At 51.1% G+C, this 24131-nt stretch overlaps 1 protein-coding gene across 1 annotated transcript in view; it reads left to right on the top strand.

The window, feature by feature from the left end:
* The window catches only part of Cacna1a (calcium channel, voltage-dependent, P/Q type, alpha 1A subunit), a gene marked incomplete in the record, with an annotated part of 274976 nt that overhangs the window by 185098 nt on the left and 65747 nt on the right, over positions 1–24131 (top strand). Inside the window, 11 exon segments of the mRNA XM_013512132.1 lie at positions 30–86; positions 2242–2331; positions 6265–6474; positions 11696–11808; positions 14179–14291; positions 14407–14538; positions 14790–14862; positions 18100–18217; positions 18332–18399; positions 22246–22352; positions 23883–24129. Coding sequence (XP_013367586.1) covers positions 30–86; positions 2242–2331; positions 6265–6474; positions 11696–11808; positions 14179–14291; positions 14407–14538; positions 14790–14862; positions 18100–18217; positions 18332–18399; positions 22246–22352; positions 23883–24129 — 1328 coding nt within the window.

The following is a 24131-nucleotide window of genomic DNA, read 5'->3' as shown; positions in this document are numbered from 1 at the left end:
GAGCTTAACTTCGTGTTCTTCCTCCTCAGAAGAGGTGATCCTCGCAGAAGACGAGACCGACGTGGAGCAGAGGCATCCCTTTGATGGTAACTGCTCTATACCCAGCTCACTGCTGGGTCTCTGGGGAGATGGAAGCAACTGGGGCGGGGAGAACAAGTGATGTGGTTCTAATGCATTTCCAAGGGCTGAATGTTCAGGCTCCAAGAATACACACGTGACCAGGACATCTCAGAAAGATCGGTGATAAAGTTTAATTTATAAACCAGGTGCAGTAAAGGATTAACAACCATAACTAATGATAGAGTGGAACAACTATAACAATAAACTGTTAACTACAGTTTATCAGTTGTTTATTTCCAGAATTTTCCATGTACTGTACCAGAATGCAAATGACTGAGGTTAACTGAAACCTCAGAAAGTGATACTACAGATAAGGGAGAATTCTGTGCTTACCTCACTTTCTAAACAAATAAACAATAATTGCTAAACAAATAATGATATTACTGTAAGTACCATACACTAACCGACTGCACCACTGGAGCTTCAATAATATTAATAATCATCTCATTGAGAATCGAGTTATTGTTAAGGTCTGCTGTCCCGTATGTTAAAAATTTGGCCAGAGAGAGCCAGGGCTTCATTGACAATACTGTGTATTAGAAGAAAATAGAAGAGCTGAGGATCCTTTCAGTCAGTTACAAAATCAGTATTACCAGGCTCTTTTCAAGGAGTGTGAATTACTGTCTCTAGGATGTAGAAAAAGTCATTGACCCCGGGAGACCCGCATACAGGAGGAGGGAGCATTAAAAAGTGCCCGTACACCCAATTTGCTGCAGGGAGTCAAGGTGTGGACTGTAAAAGTCACAGTGTATCCACCTTAGGGCTCCCCGAAGGTGGAGATTCTTCAGTTTTAGAGAGAGACAAGAAGGAAATGTTTACAAGATCATATTAACAATAAGAATAGTACAGATGGTCCTTTTGCTCTGGTTTTCTGAGACAGGGTCTTGCTGCATAGTTCAGGCTGGGTTGAACTCACTATGTAGTTCAGGCTGGCCTTGAACTTGTAGCAATCCTCCTGCCTCTGCCTCCCAAGTGCTGGGATTATAGATGTCACCACCATGCCTGGCCAAGATAATCTTCCTCTTATAATGGGGTGACATCCCAATAAACTTATCATAAGATGAAATTATCATAAATTGAAAATTCATTAATCAAATAAACCCACTATAAGGTCAAAAGACCAGAAGCTGAACTATGATAAGTTCACATGCTCCTTGATCTTCAGTGGGATTACATCCCAAGAAACCAATCATAAAGCTGAAAACATCATAAATTGAAGCCATCAAGTCCAGGACCATCTGAACTTCATTTGATTGCTTCAGCTTATATTCTCATGCCTATAATGCCAGCACCCCTGGAAGCTGAGGCAGGAGGATCACAGATTGAAGTGTAGGCTAGACAACTTAGCAAGATCCTGTCTCAAAATTTAAAATAAAAAAAAAAAGAGCTGGAGCTAGAGCTCAGTGTGAAGGTCCTGGGTTCAATCCCCAGCACCATAGAAAGAATGAAAGAAAGAAAGCTCGTTAGATAGGGCAGAGACTTTTTATTGAATATCATGGATAGTCAAAGGAAATGAAGGATCTGGAATTCATTCTGGCTGGATTCCAGCTAGGCCAGCCTGGGTAACATAGTGACAGCACCATCTAAAAAAAAAAGAAAAAGAATCCCACTTCTTGTATTTGGGGGACAAGAAGAGATTACTCACAGGGGTATTTAAATCTCCTTATTGGTTGTGTATGCATGAACTTCTTGTAACCTGGAGAGTCCTTGCAGGGTGCCCCTCCATATTTTGGGGGAAACATCCACAATCCCAGCCAGCCCAGCTACTATGCTGCAAATCAAGGCGTGGACTGTTTTCCTGTGTATCACTCACTATGTATCAAGTCCCGGGATTGCTGGAAAGTGAGGTTTCTTAGAATTTAAAAATAGGCCAGAGTGAAAATAGCAGTTGAGAGACCAGCCTTTGGAACAGAACCAATCTAGATTTTTGTCTTGACATGTTAAGCAAAGTGATATCACCTCCCTGAACCTTGGTTACACATCCGTAAAATGGGTATGCTATGGACTCCCACCAAACCAACTGTCATGAGGGTTACACTCAGAGATGCACTCTGACCATGTATCATCACTGTTGCAAAAAGGGTAATGTCTTTTTCTCTTGCCATGTTTCCATTGTTGGAGCTCTGCGGAGAGCCACTATAAAGAAAAGTAAGACAGACCTGCTGAACCCAGAAGAGGCTGAGGATCAGCTGGCCGACATCGCCTCTGTGGGTGAGTCCCTTCCCAGGCCCTGACCACCCAAGCTATGAGGGAAACTGGGCTACTTGGATCTGAGTCTCCTCTCTGCCTCTCACCCCATGTGTCCCAGGGCAGGTTACATGATTATGGAAATAATGACAGTGCCTGTCTTGTAGTATCATTATAAAGACCCAGCTAGCATTTAGAGAAGGCCCCAGTGTTGACTAATACATGTAATGGTTGAGAATCCCTTATCTGTACCACTTGCACCTAGAAGTGCTTCAAATTTCAAACTTCTTCAAGTTTTAGAGCACCTGCATATGTGTAATGAACTATCTTGTCTCATTAAGACAAAGAGGTTGGGGCCAAAGGCTAAACCCAGAAGTCATGTATGCTCCATATACACCTAGCTGAAGGTAACTTTCTAAAGTATTTTTATAATGTTGTACATGAGGCAGTACAGTGTTTCGTGGTGTGGAATCTGCCACTTGTACCATATTGTCGGTGCTCCAAACATTTTAGATATTGGAGCATTTTAGATTACAGATTTTAGGGGCCAGGGAGATAGTTCAGTGGCACAGCACCTGCCTGGCAAGCCCAAGGTCCTAAGTTTGATTCCCAGTGGCAAAAAAATATAGAGTTCAGATCTTCAGATTAAGGATACTCCATCCACCTTCCTTCAGGAATCTTGGCGCGGGACCTGCTCCTATTAAGTGCCTGCCTGTGAACAAGACAGAGATAGAAACTGTACCCAGGGTTCACAGCCCAGGCCTGCAAATGGATACTAAAGAGAATTATGCCAACAAACCTACAAGGCTGATGGAGCTGAAGAGAAGCCACCCTAGTTTTGGCCAGCTCTGGAAGGGTAGGGCATGGTCAGGGAAGGTTTTCTGGAGGAAGTGATTTTTAGCTGAGCAGAAAAGGCCAGATAGGAGTTTATCACGACGAGGACCACACAGGGAATGGTGTGGAAGACGGTGCTGAGACCAATGCCATTGGTGTAAGCAAAGGCTGGAGTTTGAAGGGCTTGGGGACACTTACTCTTTTCCTCCTCATGCTCTATATTGATCAGCTTCTTATTGCTGTGACAAAATACCTGAGAACCCCCCACCCCGTCCTTTGGGTGTGTTTCCTCAGGGGTGATTTTAGAAGCAAAGCCAAAGAATCTTAGAGGAGGAAAGGTTTATTTTGGCTCGGGGTTTAAGAGTTTTCCATCCACGGTCAACTGGTTCCATTGCTGGGAGCTTGAGGTGAGGTAAGGACGACATGGCGGAAGGGCATGGTGGAGCCAAGTGCTCACCTCATGGTGGCCAGAAAGCAGAGAGGGAACGATCCAGAAGGAAAGGGGCCAGGGACCAGACATACTCTCCAAAGTCACGCCTCAGTGACCCGCTTCTCCAGCTGCGCCCGCCTCTTCCCAGCTTATTCAGATGTGAACTCAGTCAGTGGATGAATCCACTATTGAGGTCGCCACCGTCAGTGACCCAGTCACCTCTCCAGCCACACTGTGGCCGTGGCTGCACTGGGGACCCAGCCCTGACACACGGGTCTCTGGGGACCCTTCCTATTAAAGCCATGTATGGACGGAGGTGGCGTTAGTGCTGACCTTCTACCTGACAGTGTATTGGGTTTTCTTTTGGCTTTTGAAACAAGTGTTTAAAAATTCCAATTGTAAAAGAATGGGTGGAAGAGGATCCAGGCAGAGGAAATAAGACTGGAGTGAGATTGCGGGGGAAAGAGGTTTAGACTGTTTGGGAAATGTGTGGCTGCAATGTAGGGAAAGAAAAGATGGACAAGAGGATAGAGAGGTGAAAGGAGGGAAGAAAGAAAGGAAGGGGAAGGAGAAAAGTTGGAGGAAGGAGGGCAGGATGCAGAGGGGAGGGAGAAAGAAGGAAGAGATGGAGGAAAGGCAGAGCAGGCAGAGTGTGTGTGTTTCTGACGCCCAGTGCACACGATACTGTCCTCTGCTCTTTTCCTCAGCCCCAGTTTAACTCCATTGTTGAGTTCTGACCTGGTTTCTATTGCGACGCCACAGCCCACCTGGTGTGCGGGGCTCATGCTGTGTGGCGCTGTTGGGGTGCCGGCCTTGACTCTGGTCTTCTCCTCGGGAGGAGCATTGCTGTACACAGCGATGAACCCCCCACCCCGTCCTTTGGGTGTGTTTTCTCAGGGGTGATTTTAGAAGCAAAGCCATTCACAGCTTTTCAACGCACTATTCACACAGCCCTTCTGAGTTTCAGAACCCATGACACCCATGTATAAATCTACCAAACACACCTGCGTTCATGGAAGGCTACTGGAGCTTTCACTGTGAATTACATCCCTAGTCCTTTTGTTTTTTGGGGTTTTTTGTTTGTTTTGAGACAGGTCTCACTAAGTAAGTCACTAAGTTGCCCAGGCTGGGTTCAAAATTGCAATCCTCTTGCCTCAGCCTCCAAGGGAGCTGAGATTACAGGCATGGGTCACCATGCCCATCCATTGATACACATTTTTTCATACTACACTTGTTGAATGGCAGCATGCAGGGAAGAGAACTCTACTACACTGCTGTGAAACTGTAAATTAGTGCAACCACTGTGGAAATCAACATGGAGATCCTCAGAAAACTAAAGATAGAAACACTACCTGATCCACTCTTTGCTATATTTCTAAAAGAATTAAAGACAGCATGCTATGGGGATACCTGCATAACCAGATCTATTGCAGCACAATTCACAATTGCTAAGCCTAGTAATTGGAGCCTGCCTGGGTGCCCCTCACAGATAAATGGATTTTTAACATGTGATAGATAGATAGGTAGATAGATAGATAGATAGAGTGGAATATTACTCAGCCATAAAAAATCATGTTATTTGCAGGGAAATGGATGTAACTGGAGTCCTCCATGTTAAGTAAAATAAGTCAGATTCAGGAGGCCAACTATCAAATGTTTTCTTTCATATTAGGAATCTAGGGGTTACATTTTTAAAAAAGAGATGGCATGAGAGAGAGAGGGTAGGAGGAAGGATAGAGTAATCAAAAATGATCAAGATATGGTACATACAAGTACCAACTCCCCAAAGCAAATGTGATGATAACATGCTGCAGATATACGCTAGTGAAGAAGAGAGATGCTGTGAAAGGAGAAGGATGAGGATTAGAGAAGAAGAAGCGAAGAGGGAGGGGCAGGGGTAATGGAGGCGGCACTGGTCAGAGGGTGTTGTGTGCATTCATGAATATGCCAAGCTGAAACCCACCATTCCACATACTGATATGCACACAAGAAAAGAAAGAAAAAGGGGGAAAGTGCTGTGACGTTGGTCCAGGTAATGCTTTCTTGTACAATACCCCAAAAACATAAGCAAGAAAAGCAAAAATGGGCAAATGGAATCACCTCACCTCGTTCTGGGGGCCTTCCAGGCATGCACAGGGGTCCTGCTTCATCTTACCCTATGGTGTGACACACACAACACACTCCCAAGGCATCAGAAGAGGTCAGAGCCACCACTAAGCACAGGCATACATTCCCAGCACTCTGGGAGTCTAAGGCAGGAGAATCTCAAATTTCAGCTCAACCTAGGGAACTAACCAAGGTCTTGTCTCAAAATAAAAAATAAAGAAGGTTAAGGGATATAGCTCAGGTTCAGTCCCCAGTACTACCAATAAAAAAAATAAAAAAAATAAAAAAAAAGTGGTCACAGTGACAGGCATGGAAAATTGGATCCACCAGTGGAAGCCATTAGCCTCTCAACTGCTATCCAAAGCTCTCATCAGTTACTTCCAATTCTGTGATTTTTCAAGGACATTGCTGTCTCCTAAGTGCCATCTCTCCAGAGCTGAACCCTGGGTCATGAAAGTTCCCTTGGGCCAGAGGCCTTGCTAGGAGAACCGTGGGTCCCTGGCCAGAATCCATGCCCCAAGCACATGTTGGTGAATTTCCTCCACAGGAACAGCCTGAGTCTAACATTTCTATCCTTTCCCTGGCAGGGTCTCCCTTTGCCCGAGCCAGCATTAAAAGTGCCAAGCTGGAGAACTCAACTTTTTTTCACAAAAAGGAGAGGAGGATGCGTTTCTACATCCGCCGCATGGTCAAAACTCAGGCCTTCTACTGGACTGTGCTCAGTCTGGTAGCCCTCAACACGCTGTGCGTTGCTATTGTCCACTACAACCAGCCCGACTGGCTCTCTGACTTCCTCTGTGAGTACCGCCCTGCACCCACCTTTGGCCACATTCCTGATCCCTTCCTCACACCCTTTTTTCTACTTCTCTTCCTCTGGTGGCTTATGTTACTCATTTGATCCTCATTGAATCCGCCCCTTCGTTTGACCATTTCTACAAACTTTACTGGAGACAATGTTGCTGTTGCCACAGTAGAACCTGTATTAGATTTATGTCACTACAACAAAATACCCAAAGCAGTCAACTTTGCAAAGAGAAAGGGTCTATTTAGCTCGTAGTTTTAGAAGTGCAAGGGCATAGTGTCCACATCAGGTCAGTTCTGGTGAGGATCTCATGGTGAATAGCGAATGGTAATGGCGAGAATGCGTGTTGGAACTGGTCGCATCTTGAGCCAGGCAGCAGAGAGAAAGAGACTGGGACACCACAGTCTCTTTGGAAGATATGTACTCCATTTGCTCTAAGGCCCTCCACAAGGCCCCACCTCTTAAAGATCTACACCACTTCTCAATGCCGCCTCCCTGGGACTAAACCTTTAATCCATGAATCTTTAGGGGGACCCAAACCATTTCTAACCCATAGTACCAACTGTCTTCTCTGGCTTGAGAGCTGGAAGAGGAATTCAGCCTACTCTTCTAAGAAAGAGACAAGAGTTTCTGATAGCATTGGAAGAGAGACAGAGAAAGATACAGAGCACAGACAACCAGATGGAAGGGGAAGAACACATTTAATTTCTGGCCAGGTATGGCAGTGCACACCTGTTATCCCAGCACTCAGGAGGCTGAGGCAGGATGATTGCCACCTGTTTGAGTTTGAGGCCATCCTGGGCTACACAGTGAGACCCGATCAAACAAACAAACCACATTTAATTTATGTGTACCTCTGAGAGTGTTAAAATAATCCATGGCCAAAAGATGGTGGTATCTTACAAACAGGAAGTGGTTCTGTATGTTGTATTCATTTTCTCCACTCAATTCTGACCTCCTATTTCCCTCCTATTCAAACATTTTGTTTCTCTCCTACTTTTTCTTCTTTCCTTTTTGGTTTTCCTACAGCTGAGATTCGTTCCTAGATTTTCTCAAACAAATATGAGCACATCTTGCTCTCTTAGTGGGTACCAGAGCCCTTAAGACTTTGTCCTCTGCCTGGGTTTATTCCCAGATTCCAGAGATGAGCATGAGACAGTGTCAAACTTGAGAACCAGTGGAGAGGAAGAGAAGCAGTGAACAGGAGGCCTCTGACCAAGTGTGAAAAGTAAAGCGCTCTAGAAGATAAACAAGAGGTGTGACTGGGCTGGGAAGTGCAGTGCTTAGCCTGGATCTGGCTTGTGAGCCCTCACTAGGGATTTCTTTCCCCTCCCTGTGCCTTCTTCCTGCACCTGCCTGCTGTCTGACTTACTCCCTGCCCTCCCCACCTCTTTCAGAGCTGACCTGGGATAGCTAGGAGAGACAGTCACGTCTGCCACCTAGAAAGGCCCCGGAGCCAACCCCAGATCACTGTCTCCTCATCACCCACCTTGTTCCCATCCTGCTGGCTGACCCCCAGAACACCCCTCGGGGGCCAGGCCTTCTGAGCGTCCCGACCTAGTTCTAACCTTAGTAATTGCATCGGGTCCCTCTGGAGCCGTACAAACGAGGTCTCTTCATTTCTTCCTGTAACCTCCTCTGATAGTCTATTTTTAATCACCTCTAATCTCCCCACTAATCACCTTGCAGCATGTCCTGGTTTAGAAACAAGGGACTGAGACTTCTTACCTGGGGATTTTGTGTCTGTAGAAGTCCACAGTTATCCCCATTTCCCTGTTGAAAAAAACTGAGACACAGAGAGGTTAAGTAACTTGTCTAAGGTCACACAGCTAGTAAGTAATGAAGCTAGGACTTGACCTCCGACGTTTGGGCTGCAGTCCAAACTGTCTGATGACAGATCCCTACTCTGGTTCACCAGGTGACTGAATTCTCAGTGCCTGCCTGCACCTAACTCACCATGTGACCTTGGGCACATCATTACCATCATTCATTGTTCAAAGATATCCATTTATTTTAGGCGCCTATAGGCACCTAAAACAATGCTGCCATCTAAAAGTAGGACATGCGGATTTTAAGACACATATTGATTTCAGTGATGTCAAAATGGAAACAAAAATGTGTGTCTTGAGCTGGGCACAGTAGAGTACACTTGTAACCCCAGGCTGAGGCAGGAAGATTGCCGAAAGTTTGAGACCAGCCCTGGCTATAATATAGTGAGTTCAAGGTCAGCTTGAGCTATATAGTGAGACCCTGTTTCAAATAAACAAAAAAGAAAAAAAAAAAAAAAAGTATATCTTAAAATCAGCAAAGCCTAGTAAATTCTCTGGAAATTAGATTTGATGGCCCCGAAAGTTTCCCCAGACCCATAGATGCCAGGGATGAGTCAGCCTCTCTCTGTGTCTCCGTCTCTGTCTGCCTGTCTCTCTCTCTCTCTCTTTGTCTCCTGTAGCACTGAGCTGTTGTGTTTTCATGATAAACATCTCAGAAACTGTTCAAACCAGGTGTGATGGCACATGCCTATAATCCCAGAACTCAGGAGGCTGAGGCAGGAGGATCTTTGCGAGGGCAAGGCCAGCCTGGGCCACATAGTGAGTTCAAGGCCACGCTGAACTAACTACGTAGAGAGACCCTGTCTCAAAAAACAAAAGAAAGAGCTGGGCGTGGTGGCGCACACCTGTAATCCCAGCATTCAGGAGGCTGAGGCGGGAGGATCGTCGCAAGTTCGAGGTCAGCCTGTACTACAAAGTGAGCTCAAGGCCAGCCTGAACTGCACAGTGAGACCCTGTCTCAAAAAGACAAAAAAACGAACAAGCAAAACAGAGAGAGAGAAAGGAAGGAAAGAAAGAAAGAAAACTGTTCAGTCTTCCCAGAGTTGCTTTGGGTGGGTCTTGGAAGCCACCAGGTGTTGTAGACGCAGTTCTTTTGCTGATATTCCAGTTCTAGAGATGCTACAGTTAGTCCCAGATGCTAGAAGCTCCTTCGGGCCCCATAAATAAGAAGTGAATGTGAGGGATCTTGTCAGTCTGTCCAGCCTAGGGTTGGGAAATGAGCTCAGTGGTAGAGTTCTGGTCTAGCATACACAAGGCCTTGGGCTCCATTGCCAGTCCCAGAAAAGGGGAAGAAAATAAAAGAGCAAAATCTAGCCGTGCATGGCGGTGCACCCCTGTAATCTAGCAGGATCGTGGGTTTGAAACCAGCTTAGACAATTTAGCAACTTAGTGAGAACTTGACTCAAAATAAAAACTTTTTAAAAAGGGAATGGGGGCTGAGGAAAGGCCCTGGGTTCAATCCCCAGTACCACTACCACCAAAAAATATATATATATATAGAAAATACTTGTGACCATTTTCTTAGCCCATTTGTGCTACCATAATAAAATAACTGAGACTGGGCAATTTAAAACGAACAGAAGCCGGGCATGGTGGCACACACCTGTAATCCCAGCACTTGGGAGGCTGAGGCAAGAGAATCACTGTGAGGTCAAGGCTATCATGAGCTACCTAGTGAGCCCAGGCCAGCCTGAACTACCTAATGAGACCCTTCTCAAAAATAAATAAATAAATAAATAAATAAATACATAAATAAATACATAAATAATAAAACAAACAAATATATTTTCTCACAGTCCTAGAATCTAAGAGGCAAAAGTCAAGCTACTGGCAATTCTGCTTGTGGATGTGGGAGGTTGGCTGTCTGTTTCTAGGATGGCACTTTGAACTCTCATCCTCTGGAGGGGCCGACATTGTGTCCTCATGTGGCAGAAAGCTGAAGGGAAAAGAGTCATCAAGCCATGCGGGAAGGCTCTCTCCCCTGCGTTATCACCTCCTAAGCCCTCACCTTCTAATAGTGTCCCACTGGGAGTCCAGTGTCAGCATGGATTTTGGAGAGGACACAGATATTCAAATCTCAGCGGCCACCATGCAGAATTATTACCTTTGCGGCCATCACTGTGACATTCTTGGAAGCCCTCTGAGCTCTCGTCTTCCTTTTAGAACCCTCCACACTTCTCCTTCCTGCCCAGTAGGTGAGAACCCAGGTCCTTCTGCATGCTGGGCACACGTTCTGCCACTACGGGACACCCCCAGGCCCTGTGTACTTTCTGATTCCTTCTCTTCCCCACCCCACACACACGAGAAGGCTCTCTCCAGAAGGGACCTCCTCCTATTCACCATGTCTCTGCTAGAGCAAGTGAAAATCCACATTTCTGCTTTTCCCTGAGGCAGTTGCATGTTTGTGCTTTCTCATTAAAAAACAAAAACAAGAAAACAAGTCTTTATCTTGCTCCAGACTTTTACACAACCAGCAAGACAGGGTTTCCGGAGGGTATCGGGAAAGCTGTGTCCTGCATAGGCTGGGCATGGGGCTCCATCAGAGGCCCCAGCACAGGACTAGAAGAGGGCGCCATTATGATTTCTGTTTCTTCCCACCCACTTTGGAGCTTCGTGCAAGCAGACAGAGTGTCATTCTTCGATAAGGACACACCAGCATTATGAAGCTTTGTATGACCTGCTGTTATTCTGTTAATTACCAAGTTAGTTAGCTTTTGGGGAGTTTTTGGCTCTTGTTTTGGGGGTGTTGCGGTGCTGGGGATGGAGCCTAAGGCTTCACACATACTGGGCAAGTGTTTTACCACTGAGCTGCACCCCCAGCCAGTTGGTTAGTTTGTTAAATACTCTGAACACCCAGGAACCTGCCCATCAGCACAAAAGCTAGGACCTCAGCGATATCCTACGTTCGACCTCTTCAAACCAGGGCAGCGAGTACCAGGTAAAGACCTGCCTCGCTTCTTCTCACTCATTTAAGACTGGCCTGAGAGTGGTTGGCTGATTAAAGGATAGGGGACAATTGTTACTCTTGTTTAGCAAAAGGTGAACTGAGGCCTATGGCAAAAAAGTTTTGCAGAACCTTCAGAAAAGGTCCCCAAAGAAGCCAGGCACAGAGGCGCACACCTGCAATCCCAGCACTTGGAGGCTGAGGCAGGAGGATCACCATGAGTTTGAAGCCAGCCTGAACTATACAGTGAGTTCAAGGCCAGCCTGGACTACAGAGCAAGACCTTGTCTCAAAGAAAACCAAAAAAAAAGAAAAGGTCCCCAGAGGCATTTCCATCCCTGCCTTTGAGGCCGGGCTAAGGACAGAGTTTTTCTCTTCACAGAAAAAGCAGCGCCCTGCAGTTTTCACCATCATTTCTCCTCTCTATTTCCTTCTCCCTTCCAGACTATGCAGAATTCATTTTCTTAGGACTCTTTATGTCCGAAATGTTTATAAAAATGTACGGGCTTGGGACGCGGCCTTACTTCCACTCTTCCTTCAACTGCTTTGACTGTGGGGTAAGTGTGTGGGGTCGGAGGGTCCGTGGCTCCCACCCCTGACCAGGACCTAGGACCCAGTGCCTGCGAAGCCAGTCAGGGGAGGCAGGGTGCCCCAGGCAGGCAGCGACCACAGTGGCTGCACAGATGGAGGGGTGCCCTGAGCTTCACCTCCCCCACGGGGAAGGGCACCACAGATCTTTGGGGCAGAGAGGGGGTCCTGCCAACTCCACCCCCAGAGACCTTTCAGAGAAACTCACCCAGGTGCCCAGGAGATAAAGATAAAAATGTCCCTGTTGCTAGGATGCAGTTAGGGTTTCTCTGCGTCAGTCAGCTTTCCACTGCTGTAACAAAATACTCAAGTCATCACCCTATGAAGAGACAAGCTGTGTTCACACTCTGGTTTTGGCGCTCTGAGCCAATGAGTGATGTACAATCCCTGGCCCAGGTCAGGCACCTGTCTTGGAGGGAGCAGGAAAACTGTTCACTTCAGGGCCAAGGAGGGAGGAGCTGGGTCCCAGGATCTCCCAAGGCCATGCCCCCAGTAACCTAAGGACGCCCCCCCCCACTAGGCTCCGCCTCTTAAAGGCACCACCTCCTCTCAAGGGCTCAGTCCTGAGGACCAAACCTTTAATACACAGCCCTTTAAGGTCCAAATTATAGCAGAATTGTTAGCAAATAAGAAGCAGAAAATGCTTCCCACAGAGCATCCAGAATCATGTGCTGCAGTCCTGTTAGTCTCAGAAAGAATTGATGATTCTCTGTGACTCTGAATTGAGTACTAATTTCTGCCTTGTTAGAGGAAATAATGACTCATTTGATGGAAGAAGAATGGGAGAAAGGGAGAGAGGGAGGGGAGAAAGAGGGAGAGAGAAACAAAGAAACAAAGAAGGAGGGAGGGAGGGAGGAAGGAAGGAAGAGAGAGAGAGAGAGAGAGAGAGACCAAGAGTGGTTGTGCACACCTGTAATCCCAGCACTTGGAAGGCTGAGGCAGGAGAATCACTCTGAGTTTGAAGCCAGCCTGGGCCACACAATGAGATCCTGTGTAAGAAAAAAAAGAATAAGAAAAACAGAGAGAAGTCCCAAGTGGCCTCACCTACTATAGTCACAGAGGCCCCGGCACCCGAGTGTGCCTCTGCGGTACAAGGGTTAGTGGTACACACACATGCACACACACACACAGGTGATCTCCCATTCACAAAGGCTCAACTTACGACTTCTCAACTTAATGACGATGTCCGAATGATCTGCATTCAGCAGAAGTAGCACTGCAACTTCTGCACTTCGATCATTTTCCCGAGCCCCTCCCACAATGCTGGGTAGCCGGGAGCCACAGCTCCCGGGCAGCACCCGGGTCATGAGCAGACATCCCCGGCCTGCAGCGGCACATTGTCACTAAACTAAGGCGTGCAGTAGGTTAGGGACGTCAAGTGCCTTTCCAAGCTCGGCATGGCAGGACACTCTGGGCAGGAAGATTCCAAGTTCCAGCCCAGCCTGGACACACTCGTGACTTAACAGGACCCTGCCTGAAGATAAAAGATAAAATTAAACAGGGCTGGGGATGTCGCTCAGTGGCAGAGTGCTCCTGGGTTGGAGCCCCAGTGCTGCAAAAAGAAAAAGAAAAAGACAGAGGCAATGACCTTTACACTGTGCTGCTCAGTGAAAGAAACCAGACACAAGAGGTCACAGATGGCGTAATTCCGTTTATAAGGATAGCCAGAGCAGCAGTCCATGGAGACAGGAAGTAGATTAGTGGTTGCCAGGGCCCGGGACAGGAGGAAGAGGGACTGCAGATGAGACGAGGTCCCCTTTGGGGACAATGAAGATGTTTTGGAATTAGAGACGGGGGCTGTACAACATTAGGAATGTACTGAAGGCCACTGAGCTGCCTTCTCAAAATGATGAATTTTATGTTGTGTGAATTTTGTGTCTTTTTTTTTAATTAAAGGACAGAGAAATGATTAGTGCAAAATTCAGGGTGATGGTTGTGTCTCAGCGTCTCTGGAAGGGTAGGGTGTGTTGCGGGCTTTCCTTCTGTGGTTCAGGGCTTCAGGAATTCTCAGGTCTGTGCAAGCTCCTTATAAAATAAAAGGAGGAGGAGTGATGGGCATGGTGGTGTGTGCCTGTAATCCCAGGTCCTCAGGAGGCTGAGGCAGGAGGATCACAAGTTCAAGCCCAGCCTCGGCAACTTAGCAAAATCTTGTCTCAAAATAAAAAGTTTTTAAAAAGAGAAAGGATGAGAGGAAAGTGGGAGCCTCCCCCTCCCCGCTACTTCCAGTTCAGGTTGGGAGGGGGCCTGGGTGATGCCCTTGCAGAGTTCAGGCCTGGTGAATGTGCACAGGGCTGACCTTGAGGCTGGCCCTGAACTTGAGACCTAGCTGTCCGTTCCAGGTTATCATCGGGAGCATCTTCGAAGTCATCTGGGCTGTCATCAAACCTGGCACTTCCTTTGGGATCAGTGTGTTACGAGCTCTCAGGTTACTGCGTATTTTCAAAGTCACAAAGTAAGTCTTTAGGGTCCTTTGGCCTTCAGACAGGTGGGGATGGGGGATGGGGGGGTGACCCCCAGAAGGTCAGAGCCTCACAGCCTCCTCACCCTCCCCTGGCTTCTGCCGGCAGGTACTGGGCGTCTCTCAGAAACCTGGTCGTCTCTCTCCTCAACTCCATGAAATCCATCATCAGCCTGCTGTTCCTTCTCTTCCTCTTCATCGTCGTCTTTGCCCTTCTGGGAATGCAGCTCTTCGGCGGCCAGTGAGTACCGGGCAGCATTTCCAACCTCTGTTTCCCTGGGGTCCTGCCCAGGACGCCCCACTCTGGACATCCGGGGCCCCTCCTCATGACCCAGATGCCTGCTGCAGTCATCCAGGTGGGCAAGGCCCTGGGTACCACTCAGAATGTTGTCCTGGAGACCGAGATGCTGCAGATGTTGCCCTGGTGACAGGATGCTCAGCAGACCCTCAGCCGGGGCAGGGCTCATGTGAATGTCTGTGTCATCCCCACAGGTTTAATTTCGATGAAGGGACTCCTCCTACCAACTTTGATACCTTCCCTGCAGCAATAATGACAGTGTTTCAGGTACGACCTTCACAGCTGGTGAGCCGACACCACTTAGCGTCAGGGACGAAAACACCTGCTTCGCTCTGGAGCAGCTCCCTCTCCTGAAACCCTGTGTGTCGCCTTGGACTTTCGTCACTGTTTTAGAATGCAGATTTCATGATCACTGAGATACATGAGACCAACAGATCAGGAGACAAATGTCACTGAAAACACAGATTCTACTGGGCGTAGTGGCGCGTACCTGTAATCCTGGTACTCCGGGATGCTGAGGCAGGAGGAGGGAAAATGTGGGCAAAAGCTTGGATTATGGTCTCCACAGCAAGCAACAGGCAGGCTGTGTGGGCCCACGATGTGCCCCTTTTTATGACTTCAGTGAGCTCTGGAATATGAGAGCCCAGCGAAGGAGGTAACCAGGTTGAGCTCGGGTTGCTTGGTGTGCATTTTAAAAGCGTAGCCGAGGCACAAGCGTGCATCCGTAGAATCCTAGCATTCTGAGAGGCTGAAGCAGGAGGATCTCAAGTTCAAGCCTGGCTCGGGCAACTTAGCAAGACTGTGTTCCAAAATAAAAAATAAAAAAGGAGCGGAGAGGTGCTGAGGATGTAGCTCAGTGCAAAGGCCCTGAGTTTAATCCCCATTACTATGCCCAAAAAAGGTTTATGCAAAAGAAAGCGCTGTGTATAGCAAGCGGCCAGTGGGAATACAAAGGATAAAAGTCATGGCTGAGGACTGGCGCAGCGGGGCCTGCAGACCTCTGCAGCGATCCCTCCTTCTGCGGAGGCAGGAGCCCGGAAGGGGACAGAGAGGGGCACCCGTGAAGCCAAGCTCCAAGCCCCTCGCAAGTGGCAAGGGGCAGTGGCTGCGCTGTAGCTCAGGGCCTCAGTCACACGGCGAAGCTGTTCCCCAGGACACAGCGAGGACAGGGCTGGGGGTGGGCGAGGCAGGGGGTGCTACTCAGCACCCCGCGCAGTGTCCGGACAGACCGTGGCCCCAGAGAACCAGCGCCCCAAACGCGGCCAATGCCTGCTTCCACTCGGCACATCCCTACTTAATCCTGGCGGAAGCCCGGCTCAGAACAAGAAATGCGGAGCTTTCCTTTTCAATTTTTTATCAGGCCCTGTCCGCAGCACCAGCGGCGCGCGCCCTCTTCTGGGCGTTGGGGCGGGAACTTCTCCCCGCCCCTCCCCGCCCCTCCCCGCTCCCGCTCCCGCCCCCATCTCTCGGTCCCCTGGCCATTTGCGAACGCTCGGTCTCCGTTCCCTATTATCCACTTTTCATTTTGCTCTTTAATTTATTTGTTTTGAGTATGTCATACAAGAGAAATCGTGGAACTTTCTTCTTGTTTTTTCTTATTTGCCACACAATGACTGGGGTGAGGCTCGGCGCTAGAATGACTGCTCAGCGCTAGAAGGACCACCCAGCACGCCGGAGGCCCTGGGTTCCAGCCTGAGCACCAGTTAATAGTAATAATAATAGAATACGCATATTTACGGGCTGCAGTGTGATCGTGCAGTATAGGCATATGACGTGCACCGATCAAATCAGGAAAATTAGCATTCTCATCTCTATTATCTATTTGTATTATCTATTACCTTCCAGCTCCTGTGAGTGTGTGTGAGTGTGAGTGTGTGTGAGTGTGAGTGTGTGTGTGTGTGTGTGTGTGTGTGTGTGTGTCTGTGTCTGTGTGTGGTACTGGGGGTTGATGCCAGGACCTTCTCACTGAGCTCCATGCCCAGCCCCTTTTTTAAATTTTTATTTTGAGGCACAGTCTCACTGAGTCCATAATTTGCCCAGACTGGGCTGGAACTTGCAATCCTCCTGCCTCAGCCTCCCAAGTGCATGCCGTGATTCCAGCCCATCCTAACCTCTGGTAGCTATGAGTCTACTCCTGCCCCTATGAGCCCAGCTTTTCCAGCTTCCACATAGGAGTGAGTGTCTGTCTGGCCTGTGTCGCATGAACCCTGTCCTCCGGGCCATTTTCTTCTAAGGAGCCATGGGAGCCACTCAGATACCCCAGGCCTTTTCCAGCCCTTCCTCGAAAGTCCTGGTGGCCCAGCCCCTCATCCCTTTGTCGAGGCTTTCTCCAGTCAGCAGCACCCAGCCCAGGCACAGCCCAGGGTCCAGGTGGAGTTTGTGCGCTCAGCCAGGCTGCCCGGCTCTTGGCGGGATGGCCAGCCCTGGTCCCAGCAGGGGAGCCTCTATGCCACCCTTGGTGCCCTGCCTTCCCCTCTCGCTTTCCCTCTCCTGCTGGTATTTCCCACCATCCCCTCCGAATACCCTGCCACAATGCACTCAGCCCTGACGTCGAGGTCGGCCCCAGGGCGGCAAGAGTGCCAGGCACCCAGAGGCCAGGTCACTCGGTTCCAGGGACCAGGAGGAGCAGAGGTGAACGCTGATGTCTGTTCCTTGCCCGTTCTGAGCTCAGGACAATGCCAGGGCCAGGAGTCGAGGCGAGGCGAGGCGGGCAGACACCTGTCTCTCAGGCCCAAGGTCAAGGAAGGGTGGGTCTCTGTGGCTGTGGACAGTGGCTTCTTATGGTGTCCTAACATGGTGGAGAGAGGCCCTCATCTCTCCTCCTCCTCTTCTGTTTGTTTTTGAGATGGAACCTAGGACTTGGGCGCTGAGCTCTGCCCCCAGCCCTCTTTCATTTTTTTATTTTGAGACAGGGTCTCACTAAGTCACTAAGTTGCCCAGGTTTGGCTCAAATTTGAGATCCTCCTGCATCAGCCTCCCAGAGTTCTGGGCTCACAGGTGTGCACCACCACACTTGGTTTTTCTTCCTCTTCTAAGGGCTGTCAGGAATCTCATCATAAGGGGCTGGGGATTTAGCTCAGTGGCAAAGCACCTGCCTGGCAAGCGCAAGGTTGTGAGTTCGATTCCTGGTACTGGAAGGAAAAAAAAAAAAAGAAAAGGAATCTCATCATGAGCACCCTACCCTGCCTTTGGACCCCATGTGGTCCTAAACACTCCCCAGACACTGTCTCCAGTTCCCTGGCCGTGGGAGTTACAGTGTCTCCGCCCCCACTTGAAGGGGATAGCAAAGCCCATCACCCCAGCAGGGGGACAGCGGTCCAGGGAGGTGTGTGACTCCCCCCCACCAGAGTGCCCTTTTCCCAGTAGCCAGGCTGCAGCCCAGGGTAGGGACAGCCCTTCCCGCCCCAGGTGGGGTCGGGGACAAGGCGGGCAGTGGCAGGCCGGCTGGGCTGGGCGGCTCCCCTTCCACTCGAGGCAGCTGAGGCGAAGCGTCTCTCTCCTCAGATCCTGACGGGCGAGGACTGGAACGAGGTCATGTACGACGGGATCAAGTCCCAGGGCGGTGTGCAGGGCGGCATGGTGTTCTCCATCTACTTCATCGTGCTCACACTCTTCGGGAACTGTATCCTTCCTGGGGCCCCCAGGGAGGCGGGGAGGCGGAAGGGCGGGACACGCAGGTCCCCGGGCTCCGGGAGCGGAGCCCCCCCTCAGCCGCTTTCCCTGACTGAGGCGTCAGACACCCTGCTGAACGTGTTCCTCGCCATCGCTGTGGACAACCTGGCCAACGCCCAGGAGCTCACCAAGGTGAGCTCAGCGCCGCGGGGCACGGCCACCCTGTGTGGCAGAGCAGGATGGAGAGGCGGGGGAGACAGGGACAGCTGGACACATACACGGGGTGCTGCTCCCTCCGCCCAGGCTCGCGCAGACCCTCAGTTCTGCCGCAGAGGGCAGGAGGGGAAGCGGGGCGGACCCTGCCCAAGGGCCGGCGTGTAGAGACTGGACAGACAGCCTGTCCCGGCGGCGCACGCCTGCCATCCCAGGACTCTGGGCAGCTGAGGCAGGAGGATCATAAGTTCAAACCCAGCCTAGCAATTTAGAGACTTAGCAAGATCCTGTCAGAATAAAAAAGGGCCGGGCTGTAGCTCCACAGGCCCAGGGTTCAGTCCTCCAAGGGAGAGACGGAAACATGGGGGAGGGGAAGAAGAAACACAGGGAAAAGAATTAGGCAGAGATTCCAAGGAATGACGCTGTCCCCAGGCTGGCGAGCACTGCCACCCTCCGAAAGGGTGGCACAGAGAGCAGTTACAGGGACCTAGACAGATGTGGAGCTGAGGGAAAAGGGGCTGACACGGACCCTGTGACCTTAGGGGACCCAGAGCTGCAGCAAGGCAAGATGGGGGTGGCCTAGAAGTGCACACCCTCTCCGTCCCGGAGCACCTGCGGGGCCGGGCAGGGGCACAGTGCACACAGGTCAGCCTCCGAGGGGACAGAGAGAGTGTGGCCAGGACACCGAGGCCCTGCCTCTGTCTCCATGTACGTGGGCCACGTAAGATGCCCCCTGACCTCTTCCAAAGGCAGCAAAATGCAGCGAGAGGACCCCGTGGTATCTGGCACTACTGTAGGGCCCCTCCCTGCTGCCCTTTTCTTGTTGTTCTTCCGGGGTTTTTGAGACACAGGGTCTCACCGTGTAGCCCAGGATGGCCTTGAACTCACTATGTAGCTCAGCTGGCCTTGAACTCTCAGCGATCCTCCTGCCTCAGCCTCCCAAGCGCTGAGATTACAGGTGTGCGCCGCCGCACCCAGCTAATAGTCCTTCATTCGCAGAAGGGGGAACTGGGGCCCAGGAAGCAAAGCCGCAGGGGCCGAATGCCGCCCCGTCTGGAGAGCGCGGTTTCCGCTCACAGCTGGTGCCCAGTCACAGCAGCTCTGTGAGTGACGCGGGTCGGGTCTCGGGCCCGAGCCCTTTTTCTCCCTGGGTGGTGAGGGCAGCCAGGATGTGCGCGCCAGCCAAGCAGGTAACAACAAAACCCAAAACTGCAACTGCAGAAAAACCGCCTTTCTCCTGTGTCGGGCATCAGCAACCGCAAGGGAGGCAGGAGCCCCGTTCTCCCCAGATCACCGAGGGGGGACCGAGGCCCAGAGAGGTGAAGCAACTGTCCACATAACTGAGAACCGAAAGAACAGCAAGGGGCAGAAAAGGGAAAGGATGTGTGGTCAGAGCAAACTGGGGAGAAGGAGCCATCTATGTGCAGTGAGGTCCCGTTTTTATTCATGATCCATGATGTTGAATTATACGGGTAAAAACTGGTACTGTGTGCCTCCTAGGGCAGCCTTGGATGCCCTAAGAGTAGACAGGTGCAGGGGAAGCAATGCTGCTTTCATGGACATAGCTCAGGCCCCGAGTCAGTCCATGAGCAGGGCTCCAACCATGGTTGCACAGAGGAACCTCAGTGAGGAGGGGCCGTGCAGGCTGGAATCCAGTGTGGGGTGAATCAGACCAGAAGAAGGAGTAACAGAAGGAGCACATTTTGCTATGGGGGTGGGGTGGTGTCCGGAACAAAGGCATCTTAGAAGCCAGCCTCGGTTGGCCGCACAGAACGGACAAACGCGTCACGTGGGGCGGGCCTTCCTCCCAGCACTCCGCTTCACAGCCCTGTCCCCAGTGCCCCACGGTGTCCAGGACATCACGAGGCAGCCGAGCCAACAGTGCCAGCCCTCCATCTGCTCGCCCAGGCAGGGGTGGAGAGTTTCCCAGCATCCTGCGGGCCGGAGAGAAACAGAAGTCCCTGCCACCCCCAGCACGCAGCCACCAGCCTGGCCACCGTGTGGCACCGCAGGGTCCCCTCCAGCCCCTTTCCAGGAGCCCACCCCCTCAGCCCATCCTTCACCTCCCCCCCAAGCACAGATTAAGCACCTCCCAGGCGCAAAGCTGAAAACAAAACAGCCGAAAGCCCCGCCCTTGTGAGACAGGCATCCAAGCTGTGGGTGAGAGATGGAAAACCCAGACAAATTGGGGAAAAGACGTAGCTCGGCAGAAGGCAAAAGTTGCGAAGGAGAGAAGCAAAGCAGGGAAAGTGGGGGGGACACTGGACTCTTGGATGAGAATTATAAGGCACAGAGACGTCAAGAGAATTCCTGAGGCCACACAGCAGTAAATGGCAGAGCTGGGATTTGAACTCTGGCCAGCTGCAGCCGGAACTTGCGCGTTAGCTGCTGCTGAATGTGTGAAAGTGTTTCACGCTCACCTGGGGGCTCGATGAAAACGTGGGCGCTGGGCAGAACCCTCGTTCCGTGGCTGCTTTCAGGGGCATGAGAACCCGCAGTGCCAGCGTTGCTGAGGCACAGGGTGCGGGGTTCTACGCAAGCCAGGCGCGGTGCCTGAGGGGGTCCCGATGTGCCTCCCCGGGGGTCCCCAGGAACTCTGTGTGCGGGGAGCCGCAGCGGCTTAAATCTGCCAGGCCTCTCTCGCTGGTGGTTTGTGTCTGCTGTTTCTATCCTTTGCTTTGTGTTTGTTGACTTTCCTGTTTAATGAACGTGGCCATGCACGATGGCTGGGGAAGGATGTAAAGTCCAAAAATATCGGGCCGGGCATATAGCTCAGCAGCACAGGCACCTGCCTGGCAAGCGCAGGTCCTGAGTTCAATTCCCAGCGCCAAAAACAAACAAAAAAAAAGCAACATCATTAGGGCCAGGGATATAGCTCAGTGGCACAAGCGCCTGCCTAGCAAACACAAGGTCCTGAGTTTGATTCCCAGTACCAAAAAAATACAAAAACAAAAACAAAAGCGTCTTTGTGAGGATGTCCTATACTTCACCCCCAACCCGAAACCCACAGCTGTGGCCCAGGAGCCCGGCTCCCCTGCCCCAGTGGGGGCCAAGAGCTCAGGGTCACCCGGCCCAGCCTGAGTCAAGGACTCCAGGCTTTTCTGTGCGTGGTGCTGGTTGGCCTTTGGGGGAGGGCAGGTCAAGGAGTTCAGCCCGCTCTGAAAGCGAAGGACAAGCTCTGCGGGCCCCAGCCAGGTACAGGGATACCTGCTCTGTGGCAATTGCCTTGCTTAAGCTTTCTTTTTTCTGGCTGCATGTTAAAATAGAGGTCATAAAAAGCTGCAAAAGTCAGGCATGGTGGCACATGCCTATAATCCCAGCACTCTGGGAGGCTGAGGCAGGAGGATCACAAGTTTGACCCCAGCTTGGGAAACTTAGTGACTTAGTATACTCTGTCTCAAAATTTTAAAAAGTTTTTTTGGGGGACAGGGTGTTGCTATGTAGTTTAGGCTGGCCTCAAGCTCATGGCAATCCTGCCTCACCCTTCCAAGTGCTAGGATGACAGGCGTGCACCATCACACCTGGCTTCAAAATTTTTTTAAAAATTTTTTAAAGATCTAGGGATGCAGCTCAGTTCAAAGCCCTGGGTTCAGTCTCCAGTACTGGAAAAAAATAAAAAGAGCTGGAAAGCGAGCTTGTACACAAGGGGGTTAGAAGTACACTTCTCTGACATCGGCTGCTCGGTCCAGTCTGAATGTTGGTTCTGATTGGTCAACATCCAGCCTAGCCTGCTTTTAAATACCTCAGCGTCCCAGGGTCAGCAGGAGGTGCAAAGCGAGACCCTGAGGCCTCGTCTTGTGAACAGGGACCTTACGTGCCTTCTAGGATGAACAAGAAGAGGAGGAGGCAGCCAACCAGAAACTTGCTCTACAGAAAGCCAAGGAGGTGGCGGAAGTGAGTCCCCTGTCCGCGGCCAACATGTCCATAGCTGTGTAAGTTTCCCGGCGCCCCCTACCCGCTCCCAGGCAGGGTTTCGGAAGGGGGAGAGTGGGCCTGATGGCTAAGTCTTAGGAATAGATCCACTTTCACCCAGCAGATGTTTCATGAACACCTACTACATGCCCAGTCCTGTGCTCAGCCTGGTTGGTTTTGTACAGCTGCTTGAGTCAGGGAGAGAGGTGAGACATTAGCTATATAATTAGATAGGGTAGGATGAGGTGACAGACCTGCCAGGGGTGATGGCCCATGCCTGAATCCCAACTGCTCAGGAGACAGGAGGGTCACAAGTTTGAGTCCCACCTTAGTAATATAGTGAGATCCTGCCTGCCTCAAAAGGAGAGAGATCTGGGATGCAGCTCAGTGGTAGAGTGCCTGTGGGTTCAATCCCTAGTACTGCCAAAGGGGGAGGGAGGGGGAGAGGGAGAGAGAGAGACAGAGAGAGACAGAGACAGTGACGGGATGGCAGCAGGCCAGTGTGACTTTCCAGTGCGACTGGGAAACAGTGAGAGACTGTCTCAAAATTTAAAAAACTACTGTCTCAAAAACCAAGGTGAGCAAAAGGGGAAAACAGGAGGAAAGTGGAGGCCAAAAGGGTGACAGGCAGGTCATGCAGAGCCTTGTGGGATATGGAGAGTTGGGCTTTTGCTCTGGGTTAGAGGGGAGCCACAGAGGGTTCTTGAGCAGAGGAGGGTCAGGATCTGGTTCTAGTGCTCACAGCACCCTCTGTCCACTGCTGGGGAGCAAGCTGTGGGGGTGAAGGTGGGTGCTGGGTCAGCAGACCAGGCTGGAGACAGGAAGATCCCAAGTTTGAGCCTAGCCTGGGCATCAGCAACAGCAAGACCTTGTCTCAAAACAGAAAATTAAAAAGAGCTGGGTGTACAGCTCAGTACAAAGACCCTGGGTTTGTTCTCCAGTACCAAAAAAAGGGGGATTTTTTCTTTCTCTCTTTAAAATAAAAAAGGGGGGGATCAATGCCTAAGACCTAGGGGGTCTAGGCCTAGCCCGGGGACTCTCACCCCGCAGCCGCAGTGAGCTGGTCAGTTTGCCTCTCCACTGCCCCAAATCCCTAAGTCCCCACCTGGGGTGCCCTGGGTGCTCCCTGGGGCCCTAGGCAGCCCATGATCCAAATTAGAGGCTCCTGCAGGCGTCAGGGGCTTCCGGGACCTGCTGGAGGCCACTGGCCGCCATCATGGGCCACGTGGAGGCTAAGGTCATCAAGGCCACCCCAGAGTCGTGCGCGGCCGTCTGAAGAGTGGGGAGGTCAGCAGGGACAGCGCCCAGGCCGAGGAGTCTGTAGGTACAGACACCGCTTGTAAGCCGAGAAGCCTGGCCAGGCCTACTGAGGCACTACCTGGGCCAGGATGCCCGGAAGGGGGCAACCTCCGGCCAGGCTGAGTGTCGGACACTCGGAGGGCTGAGACAGTGGTCAGGTGAGGCGCCTGTGAGCCGGGCCACCTGGCCGGGCAGTCACCCGGCCGAGCCGCGCCTTAGCCCAGCGCGGCCCCAACCCCGACCCCTTGCAGGAAGGAGCAGCAGAAGAACCAAAAGCCGGCCAAGTCTGTGTGGGAGCAGCGCACGAGCGAGATGCGCAAGCAGAACCTGCTGGCCAGCCGCGAGGCGCTGTACGGCTGCGAGCTGGACGCCGACGAGCGCTGGAAGGCCGCGTACGCGCGCCACCTGCGGCCCGACGTGAAGACGCACCTGGACCGGCCGCTGGTGGTGGACCCGCAGGAGAACCGCAACAACAACACCAACAAGAGCCGCGCGCCCGC

Source organism: Chinchilla lanigera, unplaced genomic scaffold (assembly GCF_000276665.1).
Source record: "Chinchilla lanigera isolate Chin_1 unplaced genomic scaffold, ChiLan1.0 scaffold00014, whole genome shotgun sequence".
NCBI lineage: Eukaryota > Metazoa > Chordata > Mammalia > Rodentia > Chinchillidae > Chinchilla > Chinchilla lanigera.
This window is presented reverse-complemented; position numbering and strand designations above follow the sequence as displayed.